Genomic DNA, 23774 nt, shown 5'->3' on the forward strand with positions numbered 1-23774 from the left:
TCGGCTAGGGTTAGACTGAATAATGGAGTGACGTATTGGATTCTATACATATACATTTGGGGGTGAAGCAGGGGTGTGTGGCAGCCCCCATGCTTTACAACCTATATATTGCTGATCTGCTCCCCCGTATGGCTACAAAGTCAAACTGCCCGCCTAAGATTGGGAATTCCTCTATTGTGGGCATGCTCTATGCTGATGATTTGATCCTATTTGATAGGACCATATCTGGGATAAAGAGTATGCTCAATGAGCTGGTCTCCTATGCATCTCAGCTTGGCTTGTCCATCAACCTGGGCAAAACTAACATCATAGTGATTGCTAAAAATAGGACTGGTTGGACGGGAACTGACACTTCCCTGGGCACCATAGAGTATACGCAATCCTACCCATACCTGGGACTGGAGTTTGAGGCCCGGCCCAGTTATGATCTCATAATCAGCAACAAAAAAAAGACGAGCCAAATTTCTTACTATCCAAGCCTGTAAATTTGCTATGGGTTTGGCAGGGTATAGTGTGGTCGGGATTGTTAAACTCTACCAACAATGTTTTGTACCGGCCATTCTTTATGGCCTTAAAGCACTAGCCATTCAGGATCTGTCCTGGTTGAATAAACTGGAGGGCCATTATTGGCGCTCTGTGCTGGGACTAAGCTCGACGTGCCCCATGGAATATCTCTGCCTAGAATTAGGCTTAACATCATTAATGGGTATGGCCCTTCGAGCCAGGGGATCCTTTTACTTAAAATCTTGTGCTGCCCCTTCCTGTAAATTATTAGCAAAGGTTTGGGATAGTTGCACTGTGTGCTGATTTGTGTTGTATATTATCAATCATTTTCTATATGTTGTGTTTTATATGTTGTGTAAAGTCAAAATGTTGGATTATATCACAATGAATTATTATTATTATAATCAGGAAACTGAAGTCAACTTGTTGATAACTGCAAGTGTCCTTGCAGAGGCAAAGCCAAGTACGCGCTGTCCCCACCTGACATACTGCCTGGCTATAACGTGGCAAAGATGGTAAATGCTGGAGCATAAGGACATATGATGGCAGTGCCTGACAATTGTCTATAAATGCCTATAAAAAAAGCACTCATTGTTGGCATTTCCAGTGCTTATTTTCTTGTGGCCACAATAGCTGTAATGCAGATGGTGCATTAAATATTTCGTAATTCAACAATCACATTTTTGTTTGGCATGCTGGAATACTTGTAACGAGGGTCTAAATATTCAGAAAATATTAAAGTCGTTCAACATTTGTAATGACATTATGGGCCTCATTACGACTCAGGCAGTAAGGGTTTTACGGCGGCGTAAACAGCGCCACCCTTACCGCCTGAGTACGAGGTTCCTTAGCGCCATGGCGGACTTAACACCTGCTTTTAGCAGGTGTTAAAATCGATGGCGCTAAGGGACCATGGAGTTAATTACGCCACCGTAATTTACGGTGGCGTAATTAACGCCTTCCCCACTCCCATTATGCCCTATGGGGCAAAAATGGGAATGGGGAAGGGTAAATGGGGATTGGGGACTTACCGCCCCGCCAAGGTCGGAATGGGGCGGTAAGTCCGCCAACCACCATGGCGTAAACGTAGTTTACGCCATGGTGGTAAAGTCACGGCCCAGGCGGTAACTTACCGCCTGGGTCGTAATGAGGCCCTATGTGTCATATATTCAGTAAAGTTGAATAAGGACATACTAAGGCAGCCCGTTTTTGTTATGGACGGCTGAGTCACTTCATTGTTACACAATATTTCAGTGTGGTCAAACACAAGCCACAGGCACTCTGAAAATGGTCCTTCATTTGGGTTTTGAGATCATGTTTACCACATAATGCATTTGCGCTGGTTTGACTTTGGGAATGACTTATTTGAGCTGAAATCATTTTGTCAGGGAGAATAGCTACTTTGCTTTGTGGCAGGAAGTCCCAACTAAACACAGCGCAAACGCTGCACTCTTATCGGTAGCACCTTCGATGAAACATATACATTGGGCCCTTTGTTAAACATGATTGTTTCCTTTCACAATTCTAGTATTGGAAACAATCAGCAAACACTTTCATATGTTTAATTTTGTAAACTACAAATTTATGACATCAGCCTTTATAGTGTGTTCACTGCATTCACTTTCCTGGCAAATTTTGCACCCATTTTGCTTTAAAGGGGCTCGAACCACAAAGCGAAACTGACACCGGCAAGTGGGGACAGTCACAAAGTGTGACACCACGGAGTACGCCGATTCAGAAAAAGACAAGAATACCATGTGTGGCTCCATTCCTATGTGATGTGTGTGTGTATTCTCTGAAGAGCAAGCATATATGGAGATGCAGATCCCAAATAGGGTCACAAATTAGTTGTAAACTTTGATTGGACCTTTAAACCAGAAAATATATATACATGCAAACTGAAATCAGAAAGTGACGGCTCCTTGGCAGAAAAAATGCAAGCAAATGAAGACCTACAAACAACGGATAGCGAATCCATTGAACCACTACTGATTGTATTGCTAATATTTTTTGACTCGCTGCACAGATTTGGCTGAAATATTTTAATAACATTGAGGGTCATTACAAGTTTGAATAGCACCATGGCTGCCTCCAAAGTCGTGTCCGGTTCGGGTTCACTGAATGGGGATTTACCAGGTCATTATTAGCTCTCGTTATTAGCTCCCTGGTCCCTTAGCGGCTCCCGCTAAGGACGGCTGGTTTTACCAGCCGGTTTTAGTGGGACCTGCTAAGGTACCTCGGAATGCGGCGGTAAAGAGTTAACGGCACTGGCATCCTTACCGGTGCCGTTGACCCCCCTAGCGCCCACTCGTAATGACCCCCATTGTCCGGTAAATCCCCCTCTGAACTGCACACTTAAGGGAAAATTCATTAAAGCGTTCAAAAGTTTATAAGAAACCAGCAAAAAGCTGTTTTTGGACTACTCCCATTTATTTTCTATAAGCGAAAAAGATGCTTCGATTGGCCCACTGAACAAATTTGCACCCAATTAGAAACAAGTTGGACCCAAAGCAATGCAAGTATTCCTTTTTTTTAGTTTTTTTTAGTTTGAGTAGCTCGTAAAATATTTGATGAAGAAAGGGGTGCCCCTAGTCGAAAGAAAATGTATGTACCGTCCAGGGTGTATTACTGCTATGAGGGCTTTCAAAAATAAAACTCTGCCATTTGTTTTCTTACTTGATACAAGCAATGTCTGCAGGACGCTGAAAAGAAACCAGGCTCAAAACGATGCTTGGAGGAGCAAATTGTGTTGTTTAACATTTGAATACAGATGAGGAGAAGGAAAACGGGCTCCATCTGTAGCTTCCAGTTTTGGCAAGGACTGGAGAGCCCAATTGAGTTAAATCGTTATTATTTTACTGAGGGAAAACTTTAGTTGAAACAGAGTTAAGATGTTGGACATTTTTCAGGGACACTACTGCAGAAATGAAAGGAGTGTAAAAAAGGGAGCATTGCACTTTTAATTGTAGAGGCGCAACATGGACAGTGACCACTGCTGTAAGCATCTGGTTATTTACTAGTGAGCAGGATATGCGCCATTGCCATAGACCATGACCAATGGACATGGTTGAAGATCATGGACAGTGGATAATGCTCTTTATTACTAAGTGTTGCATTGTGGACAGTGTCCATGGCCAAAGCTGTAACCTGGGAAGTTACCAGGAAGGGGGAAATGGGCCATTGCTGTAGACAGGGGCTACTAGCGCTCCATTAAGAAACATATTTTTTGCAGCACATATTGTCACATTGAGGAGAACATGTTAGTATGCAAGTCATGGTTGAATTGCCTAGGGCATGAGGCTCAACCATGAGCCGGGCCCACTGAACCACCCTCAATACCCACTGGACGTAGCCTGCAGCCTGCAGCCTGGTCCAGTGTCCACAATACCCCAATAATGCATCGGCGGCTACTGTCCATGGTTTACAACAATGGCCAGTGGCCGCAATCCTGGGGCATGAGCTTCAGTCGTATTCAAGCCCCACCAGCTAATCTACAGTAACAATTGGGCAGGATAACATAACCATAAAACATCTTGAACGACGTTTTTACAGTGAATTTCAACTTCTTTTTATTTTTTTTTACTTTTTTTGTATTTCACAGGATTCAATAGAAACTCAGGCTCTTTCGCCCCGTATTCTCCGTGCCAACTGGATATCTTTGGGCATGATTGTGACTCGCTTTGCATGGATGGCACAGAGGTTGGTATCTTCAAAAAGGCCCACCAGATAAGCTTCACGGGCCTCTTGCAGGGCACCAATAGCTGCACTCTGGAAGCGCAAGTCAGTTTTGAAATCCTGAGCAATCTCCCTCACGAGCCTCTGGAAAGGAAGTTTTCGTATCAAGAGTTCTGCTGACTTCTGGTAACGACGGATCCCACGCAGGGCAACTGTGCCAGGCCTGTATCTGTGCGGCTTCTTCACCCCTCCGGTGGAGGGAGCGCTCTCTCTTGCCGCTTTGGTGGCTAGCTGTTTACGGGGCGCCTTGCCACCTGTTGATTTGCGAGTGGTCTGCTTAGTTCTGGCCATGACTTCGTTTTACGGACGATACGCCGCTTCTGTGGACCAATAAATTTCAACTTCAATTTCAATTTTCAAATTCTAAACGGTACGCTTCACATTAACAGCATATTAATGGCAATTTTATGTTAATTCAAAATGCATCCTTATTGGGCATTTCAGCTTTTTGGAAGTGTGTCCTAGTTTTCATCAAAACATATATTTAATAATTACTTATGTGCACTTAATGTCATCTTTGTAGCATTATTAGCATACACTTAACATACTTTAGCTAGATTATACACAATGGCCTCATTCCGAGTAGGGCGCAAAGGGATACCGGGCACCGTTAAGGACATTGGTGCCGGTAATCCCTTTGCGCCCTACTACGAGGTCCCTTAGCGGGAGCAAATTGCGGTACCGTTATTAGCTCCCTCTCCATTCCCATTGAGCCCTATTGGGGCTCAAATGGGAATGGGGATTTCCTTTTTCAATGGGGACTTACCGGTCCCGCAAAGGTCGGACTACACCGGTAAGTCCCCATTGAACCAGGTCGGAGTCGGTACTGGTATTGGAGGTAGCTACCTCCATACTCGGAATGAGGCCCAATGTACAGTTTACAAAACAGTATTGGGCACTTCAGCTTTTTGAAAGTGTGTCCCAGTTTTAATCACAACATACATTTAATAATTACTTATGTACGCTCAATGTCATGTTTGTAGCTCTGCGTACATTTCATACGCTTTACAGCTTCAAAAGATTTGCATGCTGAGCAGTGCATATAACCTTGTTTGCGTACAAGTAACAAAACCTTTTATGTATATTAAACATAACGTACAGCTTACAAAAATGTACGCTTTATATTATATTTGTGTTAATGGCAACATTATGTTGTAATGTGTCACTTCATTATGGAAAAGATTTCTGCATATACATTTTAATCATGTATGCTTTACATTTAATGAATTCTAACGTTGTTCACGAAGAACATTTGATTATCTGTGTAAGAATACTATAAAATGTCTATTAGTGCATACTTTCCGGCACACTCTACGTATTCTTCATTAAACATTTCAATAGTCCCATTATACTTAGCGTTAACAAATGTTTAATATTACAAAAGCAATATAGTTACTAAGTTATGATACTTTTAATGTCTTCTCCCTATGTCTGCAAACAACTGTTTGTATAGTTAACAAAATTACCACAAAAATACAACTATGTAAGTTTAACAAAATTGTTTATTAAAATAAAAGGTTAATGAGACTATACATGGGGCTGATTTCTAAGCTTAATAAGTAGTGTAAGTAAAACATACATTAAAAAAGCTATAACGTATATGGAAGTAACTTACACCAATTTATTAAAAGGACTTACACCCTCTACAATGGAAGGCATATATCACATAAGCAAGCATAAGTGAATGCTGAATTTATGCCAAAGGCAGAATTTACGCCAAACCTAATATACTTACAAAATAAATAAAACAATCCTAAAAATACATATCACAGTCAAGAAAAATGTCCAAAAGTACTTATATATTTATTTATTGTGTTATGACCAAACCTATTGTCTTTCACAAAACAAACCAATACATTATGAGAAGAATAAAACCATTTTCCTAAAATTACAATTTCAGTCACATTTTTAAGAACAAACAGAACAAAGAAAGTAGATTTTACAAGTTTGCACAGGTAAAACAGTATTTTAAGTGAAAAACTAAATTTTTAAATCTCACACTAAAATGCAATATCATTTCTCCTAAAATTCATTAGAGTCTAAATATAACATCACCATCTATATATTCTACCCTTGGAGTAATAAATAATTATCACAACATTATAAATCTCTAAAAACATATATTTAATTTCCTACTCGAAATGCTCAATTCTTGCAGCATTCTCACATACTCATTAGTTAAGAAAAATTCATTACCCATATTTAATCGATTCCATATGTTATCAATATCACCCTCTTTTCTCTGTGTACAATTAAGAACCTGATATATTTTGTCCTAAATTCCCTTAACATTGGGCACTAAGCCAAAATATGGTTAAGTCTTTGTATAGCTGCTGGATTTTTACAATAATCACAAATATTAGTAGTTAGATTTCTATCCTTTGAAAGGACAAACATGACCTCTCTACTTGGCACAAGATTTAACCTAAAGAACAAAAATGGTTCTCTACCATTAGAACAAGGAAATTGATCAGGTATTTAGGCAAAGTACCCAAGGATTTATCTTCACAATAAAACGTGGAATATATTTCATAACTTTGCACTTTAGTTATTGTATCTATCCAGTCCATGTCTTTAATACTTTTTTTATCCATATGGTGTTGTCCATCAAGTCATTCTTCGGTCTCCTGCAGTAGTCGAGAATAGCCATAGTGTTTGACTCCATTATGTTCAAGACATTAGACGACTTGTTAACCATGTCTGCTAGGAAATATTCATATAATGAAGATCTGATGGGTGAGAATAATTTACCCACTAGTGAGACAATTCACCATTGAAACCAGGCTTGGAGTGATGAGAGACCCATTTCAAATTGTAGTGAGGCCATGGAAACTAAAAAGGGAAGGCTCAGGACATCCTTATAGATTCTGCCCTCTAATCATTCCCACAGTAGTCTGTATGACATTGGTTCAATCTCCAAACCATATAGGATCGTTGGCATCACCTATTACTTATATCCATCATAATCAACTTTAAGGCACACAAGAGGATGTTGGACTCCCAAAAGCCATCAATATCCTGTACAACACCACATAACACATTTAACACACATAGTACGATATCACATGTGGAACAAATATACATATCTGGACACAGGACCAACAATCCCATGCAAAATGTGCACAGAATGCCACCAAACAATACCCACCTGAAAGCCACAACCACAGGTGCAGACCATGCAACACAACCATGAACAACTCAAACTATACAGTGAAGCTGCACACCTGGAAACACATCATTCCACAACACATGCCATTATAAAGGCACAAAGCACCCCTCCACAGACTCCATTCCATGAAATGTGTCCCTATGAGCTGGCACTAGCGCTCTATATCCTGGAATCTTAGGATGCTGCCACAGCAGCTTCTGCCGCACCCCAACCAGGCAGGTGAAGGAGGGTGTAGGTCTTCTGCACCATGGTCTACCTCTCTGGTATGGCTGACACAGAGGTGTTGCGAAGATATCACTTCCCTCTGCATAACAACCATGGACCTGTTGCAGGAGTTAGAGGGCAACTTACACCCCAACACAGCGCGTTCATATGCCATCAGGGCACATGTGAAGCTCCTGGCCGCCATGCATTTCTTCATCACTGGCTCCGTCCCGAGGGTCAGTTGCATCAGAGCAGGCATATCACAGGCCACTCGTCGTGCAACAGGTAGTGGCATGCGTCACATCATGGAGCAAACTAGATGTCCACCTGCCCTCAACACAGGAGGAATGCAGAGAGGTGGCACACCAAATCTACGTGGCACAGTGATTTCCCCCATGTCATTGGTGCCAATGACTGCACCCATGCTGCACTGTGCCCCGACAGACTGTTGCGTATGTATACCACAACTGGCACTGCTGGCACTCCATCAATACACAACTGGTGTGCAATGCTGGTGACCTGTTCATGGATGTCCGTGCCAACTTTCCGGGCTCTGTCCAGGATAGCCATATCTTCAGGTATTCCAGCTTGTGTGCGCAGTTGGAAGCCAGACACTATGGGGACATGTGGCTGCTAGGCAAGTACTGGAATGCCACCCAGCTCCTAACACACACACACACAGAATCACATTCACACACAGGCCCACAGCCAGATGACATTGCAACACATATCACAAGTGTAACACCATCACAGGGTCCGCACCAAGCCAAGTAGCTTGCATCTACCATTTCATATGAAAGAACACCCAATGTGCACTAACACCTATCATGTCCTTCCTCATGCAAGATATTCAAGTTACCCATTGCACCTCTAACTCATGACACCTTACAGGTGGCCAAACAGTATGCAACAGCAAAGGTACAATATGGCAGACGGGGCCATCAGTGCCATCATTCAGTGGTTCATAGGCACCATGATGTCCCGATTTAGATGCCTAGTCCACTCAAGGCGTGTGCTCCTGTACAGGCCACACATCGTGTGTGACATCATCCATGCTTCTTGTATCCTTCACAACATCGCTGTGAGCAAGGGTATACATGCTGACATTGTACCTGACCTCAGGCCACAGCCACATGTCAGGCCACTGACCGTGGGGGAGCACAGTGCGAATGCAGCACAAGTGAGCGAGCAGATGGTCAACAGATTTTGCACACAAGTATGCATGCATCTGGAAATGAACAGTGACTGTACACAAGTGTGTGTCTATGATGAAAGGATGACAAGTGCCAGGTAACGCTTGCACGCAGTCATCTGCCTGAGATGCCCATGTAAATAGCCATGTGGACATGCCACACATACCATACACACATGTGTCCTGTGTGCATCGCTCTACACTCGCAGCGTCACACTGCATGATAAAACAATGATCACATACACACACACACAACTATGATGCCAAGTCATTGCTGCACCTTACTAAAATCGTATCAAGGCTGAAGCATGAAGATGTGTAGAATAACAGCAGGACCATTGCACACAACAGCACTCAAACAAGCAGGTACACTACAGCACTACAGGAATCCACAGCTATATCCAGACAGTCACCCACACCAGTAACCATACAGGGCACAGCACATGCCCCACATAACCAATTGGCTGCATGTCGTACACACAGCAATGGAAATTTACACAGCACACAATGACTCTGCAGTTGAACACATCGTCCAACCACTCCCCAAGCGCAGTGACAACGACATCACCTTGGCAGACTCACAAATCAACATTGGCTGGCCCAACCTGCCAGTAGTCATGCAGAGATTACACCATCAACCTGCAGAATATCCACCACCCGTTTGTCAGCCTGAAGCAGGCAATGAAAACAAAGCAGTACACTACACTCACTCACAAGGCTTTTGCACTTAAGGGAAAGAGGCACACTGGGCTACCGCAATCAACAGGAGGTATTGGAGTGGGGGTCACAAAGTGCCCAAGTTGATGGACAAAGGTAACATCTCACTACCTAAAAGTACACTTTGTACGACTGAAACACTGTGAATGCTTAGCCCTTTGGATGCATTAATTACGGATATAGACCTGATGTGTCACCATGCATCTAACAATAAACACTGGTACCTCTACTTTAAAAGTCAGAAGCCTGAAACATTATCACTTCTGCACTGGTAGTGGCTTGGATAACAGTAAGCCGAGTTTGAGTACACCAGTAACGTACAGCAAAGTATGCTGTTTGTGAGGCAGCAGTTGAGAACATGTCACTGCACTGGTGCATTGACCATTGGCCCAAAAACCCCAACAACAGGAATGTAGACAGTGAGTCTACATGACCTGGGCCATCTACAGAACCCTGAATGGACAGGACAGGACACTATACAGAAACACACATTGGGACTGCATTCATAAGAAAAGGCCAAGCAATTGCAGACTCTAACCAGTACAATGTGAGCAAGTGTGTTCACATTCATACATACATAGGTCACTGAACCTTTTATGGCACAACATCACTGGCATCCAGAGTGAGGGCAGGTGGTGACAGGAAAATGCAATTTCACCCAGCAGTCCAAAAAACTCCTGGTATGAGACATGAGAGGCACTACTTGGATGGAACAAAGTCGACTCACCTGAAAAGTGCACCATGGCAACAAGTCTGCTTCGCCTACATATTGCTCTATACTGAAAGTCAGTGCAGATATCACCTCTCCTAACATATTAGTGTCCCACATCCTATCACCCAACATGCCGGCCCATATGCAACCCTGCACACATGTGTGCAAGTGTCAGTGCCCAGAATCCAGTGCCTCACCTGGATGAGTTCAAGTTGGTGCAGTTCGAAGCGTGATACATTATGATCAGTTCGACGGTGGGTGGTGATGTTCACTATTACTATGCTTATTGCATGAAGTCACACCCCGGCAGGTCTAAGCAGTAATTTATACACACATGCATGAGCACAACCCACATACACATCCAGGCGAGCATGTGCAATGCTACAATGTGCTGTCACGCACAGCCCCATGCACCAACTGACACAGAAAAAATACTAACGTCACACAAACACAAAATTGCTATACGTAGTCGCATACAGCCCACCTGCACCCTAGATGTGAAGTAAAGGACTCACGTAGAAATTCGCCTTCACTTGCATGCGTGCATGCCCTAACGCACATAAGAACATGAGAACATGAGTGCACCATGAATATCTAATATTGGACCCTCCCAGTTGCTCTTTGGAAAGCACCTCAACACATTTTCAAGAAGACTGCACAAAAGTCAGGGGGTGCTTGCCCCTTATCTGTCAATTGTTCCTAGTCGTAGCGCGAGGAAGACTTTTGTAATGTTTTGATTCAATTGAACAGGGCCCCTGCAAGTTCTACAGGGAGTGTTACACCTTCTCACAATTTCTTTTTTTTAAATTGTTTTTGGCAATTAAGGGCCTAATTCATGGAAATATGTGCGTGGAAAATCAGGGATTTGAGTGTCAATCTGCATGCAAATCCACATTCGTTGATTCATGGAACGACTGCGCAAGACTTTCCTGGCACTCGCCTGGAGTTTGCGCAGGCCCGGTACATCCCTGCGAGTCAACCAGTGCCTTGCGCGAGACTCCACACAGAGTGTGTGTCGGGCCTATGCATCGACCAAAATAGGGGCCGGAACATGCAGAATGAGGAAGAACTGGTGAAAATGTGGGAGTGTTGTGGAATGGCACACGGCCAAGCAATTGTGCAAATATAACCATATTCATGGATTTGAATTCCGAATGTCAGGTCGCGAAAAAGCACATGCAAAACCTGGAACCCATATGCCACATGATATCAGGTATAAACGTCAATGCGCATAAGAACAAATGCCTATAAAGCACACAATACACACCAAACAAACGTCTACAGTCACTATAAATCGAGCAGTAGTCTAAGCTATCATGCATGGTCACCGCAGGAGGAGTAGGAGGATGCCCAGGGCCGGGATCGTCACAGCATGCACTACGCTTTTTGGGATGCTGGATGATCAGGTCTATGGCAGGGGCAGGATTCCCCACACACATATAATCCTAGACCTTGTTAGGAAGTGGGAAGATGGCCTAACATCACCCACCATCTACTCCCAGGCCTTTACCACGCTGGAGAAAGTGCTGACTGCACTTCATTTCCTTGCCACTTGGTCCTTCCAGTGGACCACTGCAGTAGTTGGTGGGATATCAAAGGCCACCCAATCATGCTGTCTACACCAGGTGCTGTCCTGCATAACAGCACGTCTATGTGTTTTTATGCCCCGAATATCAGCGGAAAGGCATAGGGCCTCATTACGCGGACGGCGGTGGACCAAGGTGCTATTAGCAGTTGGTCCATGCCGGTAAAATACCAGCACCGCCTTGGTGGAGAGGGGAATTACCGCCCTATTCCAAGGTTGGTGGGGCGGTAATTCCCCCTTACCCCATTGCCCTTCCCCATTCCCATTTTTGCCCCATAGGGCATAATGGGAATGGGGAAGGTGCTAATTACGGCACTGCAAATTGCGGTACCGTAATTAGCTCCCTGGTCCCTTTGCGGGTTGGTTTTTAATGCCTGCAAAAAGCAGGCATTAAATTCTCCAACCCGCAAAGGGACCTCGTAGTAAGGCGGTAAGGTTTTACCGGTACCAGTAAAATACCAGTACCGGTAAACCCTTACCGCCGTCTGTGTAATGAGGCCCATACAGTCATGCAGGATTTCTATGCAGTGGCACGATTCCCCTGTGTACTAGGGGCAATAGACGGCACACATGTTGTGCTACGGCTACCCTGATTGACAGAGCACATCTACCGGAACAGAAAGCATTGGCACTCCATCAATGTCCAGGTAGTGTGTGATGCCAAGGGAATCATTATGGAAGTCTATTCCAATTACCTGGTGTAACGCTCACCTGGTATCCATGGGGACGTCACTCAGCCTGTTCTGATCTCCTACGACCGCGAACCATTCCCTGGAGTCTACTCGACTGGAGACTGGGCCTTGTTTTCTTGGAAAGTGTGCTCTCCGTCCTGCTTTCAGCACGGGGGCGCGTTGATTAATGCGGGTTCGTTGCTGCCTAGTTACTTCACTGGCAAGAGTCCCACAGGTAAGTATAATGAGTCTTTTGAACAGTTCTCTAACTTCGTTCCTTTCCTTCCTTCGATGATGGCCGGCGTCCGGGGATGGCGACGTGCTGCTGAGATGAATAGGACTGAAGGTGAGTGAGAGCGAGATGCACAATGCGACCCTTTCGTATTTGTATTGAACTGAGTTCTTTTTCTGTGTCTTTTAGGTGCCGCGACGTTTTCAGCGTGGATGCCGGTTATGAAGAAGAAATGCGGTGAGTAAGCGCGGTATGCAGCACCTCTAGATGTTTCCACGCTAACCTGGAATGTCTTTTCTCTCTTGCAGATGGATGAGAAGTTCCGGAGATAGAGATCCCCCAGAGCGGCTAGGATTCAGGTAAGCGTTTGAAGCTCGTACAGTCTTTAAAAAATAAGCGAAGATTTGCTGAATGCTTACTAATGCCTTTTTTCTGTTCTTTTCCCTTTTCCTTAGGAAGCAGCGTGCCGGGATGGGAATGACACCGCCGAAGATGCCCGCTGAACAGAAGGATCGATGAACGATGGGCAGAAGTGCCGCAAGGTAAGGCTGATCCTACCGGTGTTCTTGTTCTTGCAGGAGCTGAGCGCAGAAGAAAGATGCAGGCCTACTGGAGACCGATCCGAACACGGTGAGTGTCACTCTGCAGGTGCAGAAAACGCAAAGCATGCTTCTCAGCCTGGGCGTGGCTTAAATAGTCTCTGGGTATCCCAGGAGTCTCTGGGCTGAACCACACCCAAAAGACTAGACTGCACATGCAGTTCTGGGAACCAAAATATGTGGGGGCATCCAGCTTGTCCCCATCAATGCACTGCAAGTCCAATCCCCCATGTTATCCTATGGGAGTGAGTGAGTCTGGTGCCACAAGCGCCAAGTCTGACTCCAAGTGGGTCTTTGGAGGGATGGAGAGGCCCTTGAGGGCCATGTAGGTGATTGTGGTCTGGCTCCGGCCTGACATCTTGGAGGGCTGGGGACATGAGAGGCAGGAATCATAACACCTGGGCAGCACACATGACAGCTACATCTTCTGCATGTCACCACTGCACCGGGGCCTGGTATCTTGAAAACATGGCAACGCATGGCTCATTGGTGAGTATGAACACTGCACTTCACACACTGAACAATAGACCCTGCCAATGAATTACAATGACAACCATGTACACATTTACAGGAGACAGTGCCTACCCACTGACTACCTTCATGATGACACCCATCAGGAACGCGAGAACACCAGCTGAGGTGAGGTAAAATACTGCACGTCACCACTCGAGGCATTGTGGAGCACATATTCGGAGTGCTAAAGTCACGGTTCCAATTCCTTGATCACTCTGTTGGGGTGTTGGTGCTATATGCACCAACAGTAGTCTGTAGAATCATTGTGGCTGCATGTGTCCTGCACAATGTTGCCAAATGGCACGGTGTACCAGTGGACATGCAGGTGGGACAGCGGCCACACCCACAGGCACCATCCTTGCCCATGGCTGGCCAAAGGGCACGTGGAGAGGATACATGCATACAGCTGGTGCAACCATACTTCACATAAATACCATCCCCTGTGGCTCCCAATAAAGGAAAGGATTGTATTCAAAGCCCTGACACTGACCCACAAGTGCATTCACCTCACTGCTCCTGCATACCTCTCACAAAGGATCCACCCGTCTCCTCTACCAGGCCAACCAGATCACCGTACACCAACATGCTCTCTGTGCCACTAGTAAAAAGAGTAAAAGTGGGCGGATCCAGCTTCCCCTATCTCGAGCCCACTCACTGGAATGCCCTACCTCCCACTATCCGAGCTGAGGCCTCCCTCACCACCTTCCGCAAAACTCTGAAAACTACCCTCTTCACATACGGCCAGACACATCAGCACGAATACTTATCATATATGTTGTAATATACGACCAAATGCAATATCTGTAACAACAGTATGATGTCTTGTAGTATTCCTAATGTGTCAACAATCGCTATCATGCCTGTACCATGTAACTATGTTATTGCAAGTAACAGCGCCTCAATGCCCCTGGGCTGCTTGTGCGCTATATAAAAATAAATAAATAAATAAATAAATAAATAAATAAATAAGATATGCACAGTGAAGCTGCCTCCCAGGTGCCATTCAATGATGAATTTGGGCCTATCCTCCATGCTCACAACAACTCCCTGAGAATGTGCCACTGGGAGGGTAAAATTGTGTGTGCATTAGGCATAAAACAACATGCACAATCAGAGACCCCAGATAAGACTTGTAAGCAGGAGTATACCACTACCACTGTGCAAAGTATGTAGTGAAATAATTCTGGAGGCTAAACAACTGTACAAATGGCAAAAATGTATGAACAAGTACAAATATGCTGCTACAGAAAAATGCTTGAACTAGGCAACAATCAAATCTTAGCACCTAGCCATTCATGGACAAAAAAATCAACAATTCCACCAATAGCAAACCAAAATCGGATTTAAGACCCGTGGGACCATGTGCACTACAGGCACAAACATATTCATGTTGCTCTGAGTATGAACGCAGGGGTGCAGGATTCCACATGTGACATACATACATTGGATACAGGGATACATTGCACCACATATCAAAACAACCACTGAATAAGAGCCAATTTGCAAGTGAGCAGAAGAAGTAGTAATAATTGGAAATGTGTCTAATTACTTTTTATTGACAACATATGTGCAAAGGTTTGAAATACTACTACCTTTAATAACATTATTTTTGAGTTGGAATATGACTTTGCTTTATAGAAACATCAGTGATAGAATGTTTTTTTCAGAAGGATAGGAAATGCCACAGTTCAAATGGTGCTAGTAATAATGGTCCTAGGTAAAACATGTTTGTTTCTACTCTGTGATATTAAAGTTTGCACATTTGACAAATTGCTACCAACAGTACTAACAGTACTAGATTGGTATTTGTGCCCTTTTCCAGAATAGTTGTACTCTTCGCATTTGGAATAGTACTACCTGCAGCCAGGTGTCTTCTATTTTTCATTTATTTTCTTGTGCTATATCACTGTCAACTGTCAACTATTGTAGCATCTGTACAGTGTAGACAGTATTTTAGTGGTATTTTTGGTTAGCTTGTTGGAGTATTTCATTGTATAGTGGTGAGTCTAAATATAGTGAACTGCCTGATTATTGTTCTTTTACCGGGGTTACTAACGGAGAACCAAGACTGGACTTAGTACACTCTAGATCATAATTTCATATCCTTGCGGTATATAATGTGAAATACCACATTATGCCCTTTTGGTGGTCCCTCAGAATACATCTACCATGTAAACCAAATACTGTCATTCATACAGAGCTCCAGAGAAGAACCCAATTCACTGTGATCAACTTTGCTTAGTATTTTACCACATTTGATGAAGTGTATTACCACCTGTGGTAAAATTAGTTTACAATTTGTATTTCACAGTTGTCCTTGTTACCAAAAAAGATCAGGAAACTTAATAAGCACTCTGAAATAAATTCACTTGCTCACTTCTGTTCTTCATAGAAGGTTAGAATTAAGCAGAATATCAAAAAAAGCAAATACAGCACAGTGTTCTCTCATAGCATTTTACATTATGACTCAGAAACGAAAATGACACATTCAGAAATACAACTCACCTGGAATTGCTTTCCCCCGATAAATGTGCGAAGGATTTCTTAGTGAAAAAAATCCCTGTAAATAGCTGTTGCCATAACCAGCTACACACCCTCTCTTTTTGATGAATGTGAATAGTTCTGCAAAAATCTGACATTGAAACTTACTACCAATCTTGATAGGGCATAAGCTTCTGTTACATCTGAAATAGTTTCATGGATGGAGACAGACATGAAACAGCTATCCACATTTAAAGTGCAAATTCACCCTTCTAGGCTGTGACTGTTTAAAATACAGTAATTCAGAGCCCCTGAATAACATAGACATTTGGTCATTTCATGGCAACATGAGTTCAATTACACACCCTTCAATTGTGCTAAACCCGCCAAGAATAATGCTTGACGATGTGCGCCATCGGACTGCAAGCGACCTCTGTCTATCTGGCCCCCATCTGATTCACTCCCCTGTGAGCCTGGAAGAAGTCCACACAGTCTTTTCTCCAGTCTCCCTGCACCTGTTGCACACTTCTTCCCACGGACAAGGAGTGTTCAAGTAGGAGACAGCCTTGTGAGACGGTGCACCAGCCAGAGAGAATCGGAGCGAGAGCCAGCCTACCAGATGCAATGCTATTTAAACCCTCTGTCTACGACCTCCCATGATTTATATCTGGCCTACATAAAATGTAATGAAATACATCCTCCAAAAGTGATGTCATGTGTCTATCAAAAAACACCTCCCTTTGGCAAGCTACTTTGTAAGAATGTTTTAGAAACATGTGGCTATCCTGGCTGCTTGGAATGCAGCAACGGAAGAGAGTGTTACATTTCTTTGCACTGTCCTTTCCTGTTCTTTGAAAGAACAATGGCTACATTGGACAGATCACCTCACTTAGCTCAAATCTTGTCAGGCATTAGCAGCAAAACAAAACGAACTCTTCATGTTTATTTCTTTGCATTTCAAATTAACCTTGCACAGCCAATATGCCTTCACATTCAGTTTATCTATCTGTACCAAAGTTTGTACAAAAAAGTCATGGACTGATCTGTCCTGAATATTAGTAGGGGATAAGTTAGTGGTTAAGGGTTTAGGGTTAATAATTATTAGTTTTTCTGCTTCATTACAATTCAGTCCATTACTACCGTGGTGTAGGGCAAAATGATAACATCAGCTGTTACATAATGCCAAATTCAAAACCTTCTATTCTGCTGGCATTTGCTTTATACATATCCAATACTGACATATATTAGATTCAACCTGAGTCTCACGCTCTCGAGTCTTACACCCTTGCTCACAAATGGGATCACTTTTATCCTTGTTGAAATGTGGAGCCCTAGTTAAAATTCAGAGCCCCCTACAACAGAAAGCAATAGGAGCTGTAGTAACAGAAACAGACAACACATGTTGCTTTGTTATTTGGAAAGAGAAGCATTTAATTGTTGGGAAAGTGGATCATTTGGAGTTATAGCTTTTTAGTAATTTCAATTTGTTTCTTTTAGGTGTTTGGGATGGTGAATCCAATTGATGAGTTGTGGTACCCACAACTTTAGAAGTAACATCTTCACTATTTAACAGAATATCTGTATTTTCATTGTTTTCTTTTACATTTTTTAAAGGAGTTGTGGACACTGAGGGAAAGACTTCACCAGAAGACTCTGTACCTAGAACAAAAATGAATTAAAAGAATGTAGTAATAGTTATTTATTATGTTAAAATACTAACGAATGTAATTGTTAAGTAAATAATTACAGTTTGAGAATAACCTAATTGTACACTTTCATTTTTCATTGTTCAGCAGAGACTCTAACATGTTTTAAATCTTAACTACTAACACAATATAATTCCATATTCCATGCAATGTCATGTCACCCAGCAAGCACCATCAATAATATCCCTTATGCAGAGTTTCTTAGAGATACATTGTAGTGAACCTATGAAAGTATGCAATTTTATAATTTTGCACACAACATACTTTGGCAATGCTTTATTTATTTATTTATAAATTATGCAATTTATAATCGCCAATTATAATACCTGCAAAGAGCAATTCTAGTAGGTAATAGAAGTGAACTATTATGTGATTCTCACACAAATATTATTAAGCACTGTCATTTTGACAATGATGATCTTATTGCTTATTTGCACTTATTACTATCAATCACTGTCACTTTGACTGGTTTAGTGTTTTAAAGTCTGTTTTTCATGGCAATTATGTAACAACTAAATTTGTTCAATAGGTTAATGGGAAATGGAGTGCAAATTAGAAGGGATTTAAAATGGATTGTCCCTTCTTGTGTGTTATTACCATTATTAAGCCGTAGCAAACAGCAAAATATTGGTTGAATGGGATGTCTCATCTCTTTTGAACTTGTTTTTTATTTGAAAAAAGTTACAGATGGCTTGACGAAACTTCCTCAACCGTCTTTTGCCTGATAAACTTTCAAGAAATTGGAAGTCTAATTAACCTCAATAGAAATTAAAGCTGAAGTGCCAACAAAATAAAGCCAAAATACCGTAAAGAAAAAATGATCTTAATTTAAAAATGATTTACCTCCTGAAGATCCACATGTTAAGTGGTGAAACACATGTTGAGGTCAAGGTTTCCTATTTTCACAACGGAGACTTGTATTATAATAAAAAAATGCATACAAATTAAAATCTGAATATTTTTGTCATCCTTTACGCATGAACAACGAAGATCAACTTTTTCTGCTAAGACTTGTGCTGGTCTGAAAGGCTGGTGCTTTTTGGGACCTAATGGACTCGGGATATTTTGGCACTAGGGCCGGCCCTTTCCTCTCTCGACTTCCCAGAGCTTGGTTCCCATCTATGTAGTGCAGCCGTCCCGATTGGGGTGGTTAGTAGATCTCTGATGGTAACACCTTTCTGTCTTTATTCTTGTCTACAGTTTAGGTGTTTGGCCTACAACAATAGCTCCCTAACTCCCTAGGGCACTTCTAGCTTTCCCTCTCCTATCATTGGTTAGTCTCTGGGAATAGAGAATGGTGCCTTCTTTCACTCTGCGTTACTCACACTCCTTTCACAATCTCTCACAACTAACCATGTGCCAAACTGATCCCAAAAACTGTTCTCCTCTCCCTACGTCACTGTCCCTCAAATCTCTCATTTTGCCTTTCCACCTCCACCCTTCGATCTTACTTCCTTTCCCACTCCTATCCCTTACTACCGCTTGTACTTAAAACTATCGCTCTATCTCCATTATTCCTTTTCCTCCTTCCTCTCACCCTACTCTCCCTGCCTCTTACGGGTTCTCTAGTTAAACTTCAGTCTACACCAATTTCTACTCCTTCTCTCCCACTCACTGCCGCTCTTCCTGCTCTACCTCTACTACTGTTCCTATTCCGCTACTACCACTGCATCTCTATTACCAGTGTCTTCCTCTCACCGGAACTTCAGGGGTATCGTGCCCTGTTAGGTAGCCCCTGACAAGACCCCCAGGGACACCCAGAGATGAGTTACCCTGCACATGCCTCTACTACCCACTACCACCTATCTCCTTCACTCGCTACTCCCACTGCCCACTTTACTTTCAGTTACTACCAACACCTCTACCACTCACATTCTCCCTCTTTCATACAAACATTCCATAGACCTCCTTCTTAACAATAGCCTCTGCACACCAGTTGCTCTCACCTCCTGTGGTCTCTTGAACATCCTCCTCCGCTGCTGATCCTCACCCAACTGCAGCCCATGCCAAAAAACGCCCAAGCTCCCTTTTATATATCCCTCCCCCTGTCTGGATTGGTCACTTACCCTACCAATGTCTTACCTTGCTTTCAAGGGGTGTGACAGAGGAGGCCTTGAGAGGTTACATAAGGACTTTAAGCCCTGCCTCCTTTTTACACAGCTTTGCTGGATTAGGGAGTATCTTTTTGTGAGCTGTCTCTTCTTCTTTTTTGGTCTGTGGTTTTTCTTGCAGGGATGTTATGCAGCATGACGCTAGGCCCTGCCATTGTACTGTTCTGGCAGGTAAAGAGATGGTGGGAGGAGGCCTGTCTTAACATTATCTGTCACCCAGGGTTGTTGGGGTCAGACTCCCTCCCACCCCTGGCAGAGCTGGAACAATGGTGTGTTGTCACAGTACATACACACATTTGTATTTTATTTTATAATTACATTTTTAAGATCTAAGCAATTATTCTATTAACTAGTACATGTTTATTTACAAATACATTTGTATTTACCTCTCTCCATGGAGAACACATTTCCATGCATTGAAATTTTTCAATTTGATAAAAAAAAAGAAGCATGAATAAAATGTTTAAAAGGAAAGAAGCATACATTTACTTTACAATTGTATTAATTGTATAGTCGGTGTATTTGTTAAATCATTTGAAATGTTTATAAAGGATAATTACTGCGCAACCCTTATTGATCACCATCTTGAAACAAAATGTTTACTATTGTTTATGAGTGTGGTTGCAAAGGTGGCACGTTGGGTGTAGTTAAAAACATTTACAGCATGTGTGTTTATGAAACAAGCTAGTCGGAGTGTTTTTGTCTTTTTTGGTGACTATTATAGCAACATGCTGTAGTTTACCTAACGCATGAGCTCTTCCTTATTGTTGACATGGGCATATTTCAATGAAAAAGTCCTACTTAGTGATTCCACTTTTGTAAGTATGGATATTTGTATGTGTAATACAAAAGCAAATGTGTAGTGAATGTATTATCAGTTGTGGCATATTGTTTATTTGTTTTTTATTATGGTTTTGTTCTAAACTGTTTTACAGTTATTAATTATATGTATCCACAACTTCGGTGGAATAAACATTTCACATGCGCTTGTAGTTTGAATGTCTTCCTATGGTGCAGTGTGATAATAGTGGACATGCACACAAGGTTTTTGTAACATTAAGCATTTTTTTGTTGTTTTTTTGACCTGATTTATGCATGCGCTTGTGAAGGAATTGTATTTCGAGTTACATTTTTCATGCACATATGTATTGTGTTCTGTATGTGTGTTGCAGTATGCATGTGGTTTATTTCCAGCTGGGTATAGTGATTTGAAGTACTGACATTAGACATTTTTCTGTTGGTGTGTATACATAAAATGGACAAAATGTATTTTTTGTAAGTTTTCATGTGTATGTAACATAAAATTACACTTGAGCTTGTTGTTTTGACCTACATTATGCATGCACTTGTGAAGGTAATGTTTTTCGAGTTATGTTTTACAAGCACACATGTATAGAGTTGTGTACGTGTTTTGCAGTACTCCTGTTCATTTAACATTAGAAGAGGTTCTGTAAGAGTGAATACATAATATGGAAGAAGTAGGTGTTGTAAGTTTTAATGTAAAGAAAGACTGAGTTAATAATGGGAGACTCCAGGATTTTTTTCACATGTGAAATACATTAAAGGTATTGTATTAATCATTTTGTTTGTCTTAATGTATAGAAAGACTGTCTTAATAATGGATTTCTTGGCTCGAACATTATGTGAGACAAGTGCTAACTCTCCTACCATTGGCACATTTTAAGCACTGGAATGGCACCAATATCGCTGAGGAAAATGGAAAGACGTAATGGAGAAACTTGTTGGGAATCATAACAGTGGCAAAATCCCAGATGTAGTTTTGATTCATGCTGGAGGGGACGTTTTGGGATTCCAAAGAGGAACTGAATTATGTTTTGAAATGAAAAATGACTTGGTGCGGCTATCAGAGTTGTTTTCAGGAACCAAAATTGTATTTTCATGTTTGGCAGCATGTCAAACTTGGATGTGTGGAAGTGTGAATCATCGCAAAAGTAAATTATGAGTGAATTAGTGTAAATAGAAGCATATAGAAATTTGCAGTTCAGAATCGCCTACATTATATTTTTCAGAGCAACATAATAGAGTCAAAATGAATGTCGTTTTAGAGTTGATAGAATGCTTTTAACAAATGAAGGGAATAGTTTATTTTGAGTCAATATTATTGAATGGCTCCGTAATATATGGCAGTTATGGGCTGCTTTACATCTGTTAGTGTATACAGCATGGTTTACTGTTTTTTCTAACATATGTATTTCCTTGCATGAGTGTATGTTTGTAATGTGTACACTGTGGGCATGAGTCTGTATGTTGCCTGTGGTCATAATAATGTTGTTGGCATATTGTTCCTGGAATTATGTATTTCCTTGCTTGAGTGTATTTTGAAATGTGCACAGAGTGGGGGTAGTGTGCATGCTGCATGTGGTCATGATAATATTGGCTGCATTTTGTTGCTGAATTTATGTATTTCCTTGCTTGAATATATGTTTGCAATGTGTACGCACTGGGGGTAAATGTGTATGCTGTGTGTGGTCATAATAATGTTGGCTGCAGATATCTCTATATGCAGACATCAAGCTCAGGGCTACTCAATCATCTACTCCAATTGACAAGCAGCCTGAATATGAGCATATAGGTGATGCCAATGATGCCCGGCCCAAGCCCTGCTGTAACACTCAGGGCACTTGTAGAGGGACTAATTAATTTTCTAAAAGCAGCATTTTCTGCAGTTTCCAAATTGCTGGTATTACTTGGGCCCCAGACCTGTGCCTCATAAATCTCAGCAGTACATATCTGCATCACTGGGGAAGGCAATGGCGGACAAAATAAAGTTGTGAACCTGGAGACAGCTTCTCCAGGCCTATGCAGAATCACAGTACTTTACTCAATTTGTGCTTCCCAGCATTTTTGTGCAGGTTAATCTTTAAGTAATCAAAGTGATTAATGCAATCAAACTTATCATCCGTATGGTTAGATGAATGTTGGCTTCTCTATTAAAGACTGTAGATCATGACTTCAGTCTTCTGAATGTTAATGGATAAGACATTCAAGCTGCATAAATCACAAAAAAATGTAAATTGACATATGAGGCCAGAAGGGATTTTGCACACTAAACCTACAAACAATAGTATCCCCAAACTCCAAATACTAAGACTTGGCACATCACCCTGGAAATAGCTGAAGGAATCAGCCAAGTCAATTCATGTATATTGAAAAGTAAGAGGGAAACAACAAATCTCTGCGCCAACTCACGGCCTTGTTTTGGATGAACAGTGGATTGTTGCATAGCTGCTGAAATACAGTGCTTGGACAGTCGCAAATAGAGTGCAAAATTCCAAGCTTCATCAAACTACCCATAGCCGGTCACGAGGGACTCCTTCAAAAGCTGTCTTGGTGTCTACAAAAACCATATACCATATAAACAGACACAATGGGCCTCATTATGAGTGTTGCTGTAAGGCAACAACGGCGCCAGTAGTGCTACTGGCGCCGTAGTTACCTTGCCGCAACATTCGGAGTTCTGCTCGCGGGGCCGCTCTGTATGCCTGGTCAGACCAGACGTGCAGAGCGGCATCCGCTAGCAGAACAGGATGGTAGTAACGGTCCCGTTATTAATGGGACAGTTGTTACCATCCTCCCAATTCCCATTGAGCCCTATGGGTGCTCATATGAGAATGGGGACGTA

The 23774-nt window shown here is 42.3% G+C and overlaps 1 protein-coding gene across 1 annotated transcript; it reads right to left on the reverse strand.

Moving 5' to 3' along the window:
• Positions 1-4100: 4100 nt before the first annotated feature.
• Positions 4101-4564, reverse strand: LOC138473756 (histone H3.3A-like). Its single transcript, XM_069612201.1, has one exon. It carries the CDS (start codon positions 4528-4530, stop codon positions 4120-4122), a length of 411 nt encoding a protein of 136 aa, XP_069468302.1. The 5' UTR covers positions 4531-4564; the 3' UTR covers positions 4101-4119.
• Between the last annotated feature and the right edge of the window lie 19210 nt (positions 4565-23774).

Source organism: Ambystoma mexicanum, chromosome 8, assembly GCF_040938575.1.
Source record: "Ambystoma mexicanum isolate Mex_15411 chromosome 8, UKY_AmexF1_1, whole genome shotgun sequence".
Lineage (NCBI taxonomy): Eukaryota > Metazoa > Chordata > Amphibia > Caudata > Ambystomatidae > Ambystoma > Ambystoma mexicanum.